We start from the raw sequence: 10,516 nt of genomic DNA, 5'->3' as shown, positions 1-10,516 counted from the left end.
TATTAAATAGAAATTGGCAAAAAAGCATCTATGAATCAAACTTTTCGCCAAATATTTTCCCACCTTTCCCACTGTCCGTGTCAGTGAGATGAGCACTACTGCTCGAATGAAAACGATGAGAAAGCTAACCGACTTTCCGTTTTCTTTTTTTTTTTAATGGGAGCCTTTTACTTACCTCATGCTGCAATACGTTTCTCAAGAAAATCATGCATCAGAAAAGAAAATGCATCTTACACGATGTGTCTTACAGTATACGTGTCAATTTTATATTAGTCTTTTTTTCCGTGCCGATTACAAAGATTACAATCTCAGACGAGTGTACACGCGGCGAGATAAAACCTAATAATCTTTCTACCTTTTAAAGCTGCACTAAAGTCCCTAAAAACCTAAAACATCCTCCCGTCGGACTAGGACTAACGCACCAGTAAAACACTTTAACCGCTAAAACAACTGGGAAAGTGCACAGAACGTCCAACTAAACGGGACTTAACGCAATTCAAACTCCCGTGTTGACGCTTCCCCTCGCGCGCAACGCAATTTAATTTACAACCCATTAACTATTACTGTCACGTGCAGTGTTACTTTACGATACACAAATGTTGCTTTTGCATTAACTGGTATGCTTACGGCGGTGCTGCTACTGTTGCCTTCATTAGAATCTAGCTGGTTATGAAATATGTTACACCAATCTAGCGAATGGCGCTTGTCGTTCTCATTCGCGCATTCTATCTCAGTCGTAGTGCTGGTTTGAAAAAAAGAATCCAACCGGACGATTGCTTCGTTTAAAACATGCCATTTTGTTCGCCTAACCTAATCTCTATTGCTAATACACGCTTACGAGCTACTCCAACGAGCAGGGTGTGTTCATTGGTAGTGGAAATGATGCTTGCTGTGCAACAACTACTGTACCGTTGTCCCTTTGTCCACCGTTAGTACAGCACACCAAGTGCCTGGTTGCCCAGTGTTGCACCACACAAGCTAAACATCCTCCTTATGGCATCCCCATTTGGACCACGATCACGTGATCGCGTACTTCTACATTTAGTGCATATACGGTGACTATTGATATTTGCTAGCAGTAACTGTGTCGGTTTCGTGTTGTAGGAAAGTTCCATCTCAGCTCAGCTCCCAGGTGCAGGCGGTCGTCCGGTTTGGTCGTGCTTTGCTTACGCCTACCACCAACGGACGGAACAAACGGTGATTTCAATAGCGGGCAATTAGATAAATTTAAAGCATTTCTGTTTGTCGTGTGGTATTCGCGTTTTGAACAGGATCGAATCGGCCCGGTACTGGGTGTTAAGTAAGGGCGTGTACCCAAACACCTGAAGAGAAAAAGAGAAGAGCACGCGTGAGAAGGGTTTGAGCAGTGGGGAACCAATCAATGCAGGCCGAAGCGAGCAGTGTGCGCACACTTTCGCACACTATCTAAATCGAAGCAAGCATTGAAGTAAGCGGATGCCATTTTAACGTAGACAGAGCGGTACAGGATGAAGCACCAACAAAAACGTAAACCATACAAGAGGCAAAAGAATTTGAAAAGCAAACGAACTAAACACGCCAACAAATATAAAAAGTTCCCTAGTGAAGATGACGATCTCGTATTGGTGGGCGTGTTTGATCGCAACTCCAACCAGATATATCCGAAGAGGGAGAAGAACACTGTCTCCGAGGACAATGCGACAACCAAGCAAATTGAGAAGGAAGCCGTCGGAGACACTGCTGCTGTTGAAAGGAATCAACCAAAACTGATCGTTGACGTTGACGACCATCATACTCCGGAAGTGAATGGGAAGGACACTATGCAGCCTCAAGAAGCCTCTTCTATTGACCAGTGTCCGGGTAATGATAGCAAATGGTATGCAAAGCTTTTAAACAACTGTACCCCGTCCACCTCGCGGTGGTCGCCAAGTCCGGAAAGAGCGTTCTATGATTTCTACTCCTGATAGGCCAATAAATAAAAACAATACACCTTACCTTCGTGAAGAAGTTGATGCACTTGTGCCGCTCCTGGAAGTGGGTATCATCCTCGCTGAGCGACACCGGGCAGCCGGGGCACCGGAACGTCCAGCGGGAGGTAACCTTCACCGGGGGTTTGCGCGTGACGTGCGACACCAGAAAGTTCATCGCAATGTCCTCGCAGTTCATGTACTCGTCCACCTTGTCCCGGATCGCCTGGGGCAGCGTGTACGTGTACAGGTACGTGTAGTACTTGTGGATGAAGGCGGCCCCGGTCAGCACCATGCTCAGCTCGCAGCTGTAGTTCGAGTTGTAGTTCCACGAGTCGAGCGAGTTCACGTCCCACGCATGGAACCGGCCCGGGAAGCCAACCACCCGGTCGCGGTGCTCCCGCCACACGCGAAACCCAAACAGTATCTCGTCGTGGCGCAGGTGCGCATCGTCATCGACCGACAGGACCGCCTCGGTTTCGATCGCATCGAACGGTAGGAAGCGATTGTTGAGCGAGTTGCGCGGTGCGCGAACGACGTGCACCGGCACGCCAATGTCCGGCCAGCGTAGATCCTCCAGTGGCGGTTTCGGGGAGTTCCACACGACAATCACCTTGTGCAGGTAGGGCAGTCCGTACAGGCGGCTCAGCGAATCCATCAGCACCTGCTCCCGCTCGTACGTCAGTATGACGATGGTGAACTGTTCGCGGGGATAGTTGCCGCCGAGCGATTCGCCGAACTCTTTGCCCGTGCCGCCCGCACCTTTCCCGATCGGCCGGAAGCCCATGTGGGAGCCGATGAACTTCGCGTCGGACGGCAGCACCGGATCGAAGGGAAGCTGCGGGTACAGTGCGAACGGGTCGGCCCAATCGTTCCACATTTCGCGCGACTGCACCAGGGTGGCGGTGTAGTTCCTGCGGAACGCCGGACTCGGGTACGGTGGTTCGATCGGACCGAGCGATTCCTCCGGCTCGGTATCGATGACGGGGTCGGATTTGAGAGGGACGAACGATGAATTGAACACGCTGTGCGCAATCACTGACGGTATCGGTTTCGGGGGAATTCCGAGCCGACTGCGCAGGCTGGCCACGATCGTATCAACCGTGGACTGAACCGAGCTAAGGTAGCGCTCCCACACCAACCGACCCTGGCGGCGCATCGTCAGCAAATCGGCATCGGGGATGGCACGCAGCAGAAAGTGTAGCTCGGTTATACGGGCCTTGGGCAGGGAAATGACCACCCGTCGCCAGTCGATCGTTTCAGCGTACGGAAGCTGCACCTGATCGCCGCCCAGTACCAGCGGAATCGCTCCAGCCCGCAGTGCCTCGTACAGCCGTGCCTGCAGCAACGTGGAACTCGTACTTCCTCCGCCCGGTGCCAGCAGCAGCGCAAAGGTCGATTCTTTCAGCACCGATTTGCGCGAATTGTCCGTCCCACAGAGCGACCAGTCACGCAATCCCGACGGTGCGCGTTGTTCCGTCGCCGGGACACACTCAAACTGCAGCATGAAGTAGTCCTGCGTCCTGCCCGAAGACATCTCCTTCAGATGCTCGATGATAAACTCGTCCACCGTGTCGCTCTCGGTGTCGTCCGTCCCGCGCGGCCCAACCATCGTACCGTTCTGGCCCAACAGCTCGCCCTGGAAGCTGAGCAGATACTTCCGGCGGGCTGGCAGCATTGGAGCGCACTCCTGCCACACGTCCCCGCCCGGTGGGCCCAGGATGGGCGGTGCGATCAGATCGAAGCCGACGCGGAACTGGCTTTCCTCGAAGCTCGACTGCACCAGCATGGCCCGGCCCGTATCCATCGCCTGGCCCTGCAGCATATTACCCGCCCCCGGGCCAACTTCGCGGCGGGCAAAGTTCAACAGCACATGGTTCCGCCCATCGCCTCCCCAGTACGGCAGGAGCCGTAGGCGGGTGACGTTCAAACTGGAAAGATTGGGCGCGCCCGACCCATCCGCTGCTCCCTGCGGTGCAACGTAGCGGTTGCTCTTTTGCACCTCATGCTCGGACAGTGCCTCCCCGACGAGTACGAGAAATACGCACGCCTTTTTCGGATCCGTTGTGAGGTGCGCATTGTAGCCGAGCGTTTGCTTGATCGTGGTCTTCAGGAACCCATCGATATCGTACCCTGCGCTAACGACCGACGTCGTATCGGGGTCGTACAGGTACACCGGAAAGCCGGACGTTAGACTGCAGCGCGAGTGATCGAAGCAGGTGCTCATTTTACACGACCGGCTGTGGGCGGCATCGATCGGGCGCATCTGCGCCGGTAGCGTGTCGGAAAAGAGTGCCCTCGGAAGGGCCAGCTCCGGTGTGTTGCGCAGAACGGCTTCGCGCTGGGCTACCTGCGCTTGCTCGACGGATATCTTCAACCGATCCAGCTCCGTCTGCTGGCGGGCCAGCTCTTGCTTGAGCTCATCGATCTTCTGATTGTACAGCCCGATGTCCGACTGTAGCTTCTGGCGGCGCGATTCAAGATCACGCAGCTCCAGCGAAACCGTCCCCTTCATGCGCAGCATCTCGTCGATGCGCAGCTTCAGATCGGCCGCCTTCAGGGGGCTCACATCCTCAAACGTGAACAGCTGCGAGCGCGTCCGGTGGATGTCGCTGTGCTGGACGTTCGATTCCTCGTGCACGAGCAGGTTGTAAAAGACGAAGGGCAGCGACAGCAGGCAAAATACCACAATCAGCACCACCCGGTACAGCTTCATGTGCTTGAGCCAGTGGCATACGGTACCGCCGGTACTGGATGGACCGCCTCCATTGCCACCGAGCGAATCGTACCCGGTCATGGTGGAGCGGGTGGGAATGTACGGTGTTCCTTGTGGTCCAGTTATCGCATGGTTCACTGCGTTCAAGTAGGTCGTTGGCAACAGCCAAGGGTTCGGGCGTCGTTCGCGATAGCGTGCGATTTGAGGGCAGCCCAGAGAAGGGTCCGCTAGTAGAATTAACTTTGCACAACAACGTCTATAATGATAACAATTGTGAAAAACATAAGTTTACTTTTTCCCCCAAGTGATTCGCACAATTCGATACGAGGAGGAATTTGTTTTTCTCGTTGACAGTTGGTCGAGTGTTGACAAATAATGGACAGTGGAAATCGTTCATCGAATTCATTCTTGGATTAAATTAAAATAAATGATAATTTAAGAAGAACATTGTTCAAGATATTCATACAAAAATGAAAATTTTCTGAAGAAAATTATCTGCTTAAATTTATCCAACTCCGTAGATTTACATAGAACAAAAATTTAAATTAAAAACTTATTTACAGTAGAGGACTTCTGGGATTCTGGTTTTGAATTGTCATCCAGGCCATCGCTCTAGTGCAATTTTGAATTTTCTGTACGAAATTCCTCTGTTGATTTGCTGTTCCAGAATTTATTAGTTGATGCATTTTTTAAATTTAAAAAATGTTAGCAAATGTTTATAACTAAATTATTGCTAAATAAAGGCAATATTCTTCTCAGAAATTTTCAACCAGCATCAATGGCGATGACCGCACAGCGTCCGTTGGTGCAACGGCCTTTTCACAGTTGACTGACGGTTCGAAATCAAACTGTTTGTCAACGGGTACAAAATAAACCGCACTTTTTCGTTCTCGGCCGGTTTGCCCTTTCTACAGCCGTTCGTTCAGCTGCCCCGTATTTCGCATTGTTTGTTTCGTTCGTTCGGTTCATTGTTGGGCACGCTGAACATTCAACCAGCAAGAAATGGTTGCTGGTTTTCCGATATTCGTTCGTGCTACGTTTGCTATGCCGCAGAGTCCCTGCGGTGAGAAGTGAAGCCTACGCCTACAATAGGAGGGACTTTTCCGTGCGACATCTCCGGAGTGGTTGTACAAAGAGGAGGGAAAAGGGAAGTGGTACAAACTTTAATCCCTGCGCGTTTTTGTACGATGACGGAAGTGGAGGAGTCTACCAAGGTACGATTGGATCAAGACATTGCCAGCAGGCTGCAGAATGAACATCCGGAACAGTTCGTTACGTTGGTTCGGATGCACCTGTCGTTCGAACTGGATCTTCACACCGATACGGAGTGAGTAGGCGGGTGAAGAGGGAAAAGAAGAGGGAGGGAGAGAGCGATGTGCTGTGTTGTCCTTATGCTAATGCTCGTTACCAATCACAGAAACGATCCAGCCGAACTAGATAAGCAGAAGCTGAAGAAGTGGAAAGGATTTCACAAGAAAGCGAAAGGATGCACGTCAGCCAAAGCGACTTCGCCGGAAACGGCCAAGGCGGCGCTTACGAAGGCCAACATTGAAGATCTGAAGCAGCTGATCGCATTCCTGGAGCAGGAAGAAAGTGAGTAGTTGTGCGGCCCCATTTGAAGGCGTTCTTGAATATTGATCACACGATTTCATTGATTGGGCCACTTTTAGACATCTCCCAGGAAGGGATATTCCGCAAAACGGGTTCACTGGCGCGGCAGAATGAGCTGAAAAGTTTGCTGCTGCAAGGCAATGTGTTGCCGCTCGATGGGGCCGGCTATACGGCACACGATTGTGCCAGTGTGCTGAAAAGCTTCCTGGCCGACCTGCCCGAACCACTGCTGACCGAGCTGTACTACCCGGCCTACTGCCAGGTGGCCGATCTGTACCACTCGAAGGAAGCGGCTCAACCGGCACGGAACGAGGATCGGCTGCTGAATGCGCTTCAGCTGCTGTTGCTCCTGCTGCCGGAAGAAAACAACATTCTGCTGCGCCACATTATCGAGCTGCTGCATCGTACGATTCAGCACGAGGCGACCAACAAGATGTCGGCCGTAAATTTGGCCACCCTGTTCACGCCGCACCTGATCTGCCCGCGCAAGCAATCGCCCGAAGCGCTGCACACGACGGCCCAGCACATGTCGGGCATAGTGGGTTTCATGATCAAAACCGGCCCCCGGTTGTTTCACATCCCACCGAAGCTGGCCACCGACATACGGGCGTACTTTGTGGATCAACGGCGCCGCAAAACCATGTCCCCGGAGCACATCCTGAACGAATCGACCACCTCGGACTCGGTGGCCAACACCGTGTACACGTTTGTCGATCGGGAAAAGACGGCCGAAGCGTTGGAGATGAACTCGACCGACACGGCACTGGCGCAGCTGTATGCGCACATCCAGAGCTTACCCGAGTCGTCCAAGAAGAAGAAGCTGGTGAGCAAGTTTAACCGCCAGAATGGGTATGGCACGCCGCTGCAGGTGTTGCTCCGGGAAAAGAATGGTTCCGGCACGGGTAGTGCCGGGCTGGCCAGCGGTGGAGGGCTGAAGTATCCACGCTCGATTAGCGATTCGATCAAGCGCCATATCTTTCACAAATCGCTCATGTCGAGAACACCGAAACGAGGCACAATCAGTGGTAGTCAAACGCCAACTACTTTCCAGGTAAGTAAACGTAACGGTTTTTTTTTGTTTGATAGCCGTGTTTGTTTTCGTGTTTTGCCCTTTTCTTTCGTTTGGCTAACTGCAACCGTCCGTGCAAAATTCATCACCACTTCTAGCCATCTATTAATATCCATTAACCGATCTTACTAACGGAATGTCACTCTAACCACCAACCCTTACCTATAGACTCCAAACGGAACAGGCTATGGCAGTGGCCCAAGACAGCGCGTTCTGTTTCAGAGCCCAGTGTCGGCGTCCGATTCGCCGTCGAGCGTTGGCTCGCCGCTCTGCATAAAGCGTTGCTCCTCCGTCTCGTCCTCGTCGTCCTCCCTGTCCTCGATGTCGTCGTCATCGGGCACGGGAAACGCAAAGGCGGCCGGTTCGCTGACACGCACGATCAGTTCGGAAAGTGGCAGCAGCACCTCGAGCTCTACCTCCTCAACCCATCATGACGTGTCAAAGCCGGAAGCACTGAAACGGCGATCATCCGGAGAGATGGGAGCGGAAGAAGGACAGCGTAGTACCAGCGGAGGGGCAGATTTTAATTCCTCCTCGGAGCGCAAACGAAGCAGGGTTGAGGAACGTTCGGATCGGGAGCAAACGGGACGGTCCAAACCGGGACTGGTGGTGCGCTTCGGTGCCGAGACGGTGGCCGGTTGTGATGTGCTGGAGGACAACGAACCTCCTCCTCCCGAGGACGATGAGGACTTTGTAGAGCAGGAGGATGACGATATCGGTGACAGTGGCAGCGAGCCCGTGGACGAGTTTTCGAACGATGAACTGCTGGCGAACGACGAGGCAGTGGCGGAGGAGGAGGAGGAGGAGGACGAAGGCGACGAGGAGGATGTGTTTGAGGACTGTGAACGGATACTGAGCGATACCGAGGAGGAGCGGTACGGTTCAGCCGGGCTCGGAAACGCACGCTCTCGCTATCGCTCCGAACCGAACCTTAGCGCTATCGGATACCAGCATCAGCGGCGTGTAATAAACCTGGACAATAAGCATCTCACCGCGAACCGCGATAGCGAGATGCCTGGCCGGTTGCTGCGCGGCGGTCTAGGGGCCACGCAAATGGACGGCAAAAGTCAACCGACCACACCGGGCGGCGGAGGTGGAGGAGGTGGTGGTGGTGGTACCGCAGCGGGAAGTTCCACCAAGCAACGCATGAACATAAACTTCTTCAAGAACAAGCTCATCAAGGGCGTTTCGATGGGCAATTTGCGCTTTCCGTTCGGCAACGATGCTAGCAAGGCGAGCAAAAAGAACAACAGCCGACCGGTGGAACCGTTGGTTCGGTCGAGAGACGCTAAAAAACTGAGCACCACCGCACGTGAGAGTAGTTTGGCGGACAGTGTCTTTCTTCCTACGCTCCGATCTTCCATCGTGCCCAGCACCACGTTCGCGACCACCAGCGTGGCGAACGTGGCGAACGATGACAATTCAAACGAATTGCCTGGCTCGGTGCACGGGACGAATTGGGCGGCAGCGAACTATCTGACCAGCACGCCCGGCCCGGCCGCCCTCATTAGCGGGCGCAACTCAATGTCTCCAATAACGAAAAGCACCCAACGGATGCCCAAAGCGATGCAGGTGTGTATTTCTCCTTCCGGCCTGGTATTGTTCCGGACGATTCTATAAGTACGCCGCGGTGTATGGTTTGTTTTCGATCTTGTTCAAACTAAAATTCAACATAATCCGCCACACTTACACGCTTACCTGTATGCTTATTAATGTGCGCTTCTTATATTGATTGGTGACGGTTTTATTTAACTTGGCTTGAAGCTTACCTTTCTCTATCTTTAACTACTTTTGCATAAGGACTGTTTATTGATTTTTTATTGTATTGTATTCACCAATTGGCGAGCTTCTCGATTGGCAAAAGGATGTTGCCCACTCCGCAGTAACGAATCCTTTTAATTGCTCACACTAATCCCTTCTTCCCAGGAATCGATCATGACCCCACGGTCCCGCAAGCCGGTTATGCTACTGTCCGTGTTGAATGCAAACGACCAGCAACAGCTCTCCACCACCTGTGCCAGTTTTTCCAGCCTGAAAGAGGAAGACGAAGAAGTGGATCTCGAACCGGCGGTACCAGTCGGCAGCTTGCTGCATGGAGCTAGCGACGGCACACCATCATCATCCCACACGCGTTACGATCGTGGCCTGAAGCAGCTCATCAACGACACGGGTCTACCACCGATCGGTAATGACGTGGGGCTTCCACCGATATCGAACCATTTTCCTTCTAAAGGTAACATAGCCTCCGGTTGCATGGTTGTTCATGGTGATGGTGATGGTGGTGGTGGTGGTGTTGTTGTTGGTGGTGCCGCGGAACGAACCCATGAGTCGCGCGCTTTGGCCAGTCCCTTTCGGTAAGGGTATTAGTAATTACGATGATTCTGCTCGCAATGCTGCTTTCCGGATCCGGTTCCATAATATTCTGCTTCCCCCTTTTTTGCAGACATTACCTGCTCAGTCGCGGTGTGATGCCGGCCGAAAGTCCGGCCGACCTATCGTTCGCCAGCCTGCCGGATGATTTCGTCGAATCGTCGTCGGGAGAAATTTTGGACCGGCTGAGTGAGTCAAAAATGAGCGAAAGCTTGCTGTACTGCTTGAATGGTAATGAACCAAAGGACAAGGAACCGGCAACAAATGCCTCAACGGCAACAGCAGTAGCAGCAGTAACAGCAGTGCCAAATCAACGATTTCCTGAACTGAACAGTTCCGAGCTGGATGAAACAGCACTGTAAGAGAGGGAATCAGATTTCCTCTATGCTCTACGGAACCACAAACATGACCACTTGTAGACCCGCAGCGAGTAACAGTAAATCAAAATTTAAACACTTTTCTCTCATAATTACGTTGAGGTGAGAGTAAGTGAGACAATGGAAGGGCAACGTGATGCTCTTCTTGATTTACCCATTACAATTAATGAAATAGTAGCAAGGCGTAATGTGTTAGATGCCTTTAGTTATCTCTAGCATATCATGAATTCTACGTATGATACTCAGACCTCCCCAGCGACATCCCATACTTCTTCAGTATAGACGGATTGATACAGCACAAATTGAAAAGAATTGTATCAACTACTTTTGAGTATTTTCGTTTTGTAGTGATAAGAAATGTACGGTTAAATCATACTATAATCACGAAATAAAACAAAAACATACTAATATAAAAAAAAGAACACCG

General features: G+C 51.9%; 2 protein-coding genes across 3 annotated transcripts; one reads left to right on the top strand and one right to left on the bottom strand.

Moving 5' to 3' along the window:
• Positions 1 to 244: 244 nt before the first annotated feature.
• LOC120949727 (exostosin-3) lies at positions 245 to 5,019 on the bottom strand. Its single transcript, XM_040367209.2, has 2 exons — positions 1,975 to 5,019; positions 245 to 1,322 (listed from the first exon to the last, which is right to left on the bottom strand). The coding sequence occupies exons 1-2, from the start codon at positions 4,741 to 4,743 to the stop codon at positions 1,218 to 1,220; spliced, it is 2,874 nt and encodes a 957-aa protein (XP_040223143.2). The 5' UTR covers positions 4,744 to 5,019; the 3' UTR covers positions 245 to 1,217.
• A 472-nt stretch (positions 5,020 to 5,491) lies between these two features.
• On the top strand, positions 5,492 to 10,508 carry LOC120951309 (serine-rich adhesin for platelets). 2 transcript variants are annotated; one of them, XM_040369944.2, is made up of 6 exons: positions 5,492 to 5,989; positions 6,080 to 6,255; positions 6,333 to 7,324; positions 7,511 to 8,914; positions 9,269 to 9,696; positions 9,786 to 10,508. In XM_040369944.2, the coding sequence occupies exons 1-6, from the start codon at positions 5,850 to 5,852 to the stop codon at positions 10,072 to 10,074; spliced, it is 3,429 nt and encodes a 1,142-aa protein (XP_040225878.2). In that variant the 5' UTR covers positions 5,492 to 5,849; the 3' UTR covers positions 10,075 to 10,508. The 2 variants fall into 2 exon arrangements, with proteins under 2 accessions (XP_040225878.2, XP_040225879.2); XM_040369945.2 differs by having other exon boundaries at positions 5,493 to 5,989; positions 9,269 to 9,575; positions 9,786 to 9,912.
• Positions 10,509 to 10,516: the final 8 nt, after the last annotated feature.

The sequence above is a fragment of the Anopheles coluzzii genome, chromosome 2 (genome assembly GCF_943734685.1).
Source record: "Anopheles coluzzii chromosome 2, AcolN3, whole genome shotgun sequence".
NCBI classification, from domain to species: Eukaryota; Metazoa; Arthropoda; class Insecta; order Diptera; family Culicidae; genus Anopheles; species Anopheles coluzzii.
This window is presented reverse-complemented; position numbering and strand designations above follow the sequence as displayed.

Excerpts from the sequence above, each read along its gene's own strand:
- LOC120949727 (XM_040367209.2), bottom strand. The coding sequence starts at position 4,743 with ATGACCGGGTACGATTCGCTCGGTGGCAATGGAGGCGGTCCATCCAGT. Across the intron at positions 1,323-1,974 it reads GCATCAACTTCTTCACGAAG|GTGTTTGGGTACACGCCCTT; the intron begins GTAAGGTGTATT and ends TTTTCTCTTCAG.
- LOC120951309 (XM_040369944.2), top strand. The coding sequence starts at position 5,850 with ATGACGGAAGTGGAGGAGTCTACCAAGGTACGATTGGATCAAGACATT. Across the intron at positions 6,256-6,332 it reads ATTCCTGGAGCAGGAAGAAA|ACATCTCCCAGGAAGGGATA; the intron begins GTGAGTAGTTGT and ends GGCCACTTTTAG. Across the intron at positions 7,325-7,510 it reads AAACGCCAACTACTTTCCAG|ACTCCAAACGGAACAGGCTA; the intron begins GTAAGTAAACGT and ends CCTTACCTATAG.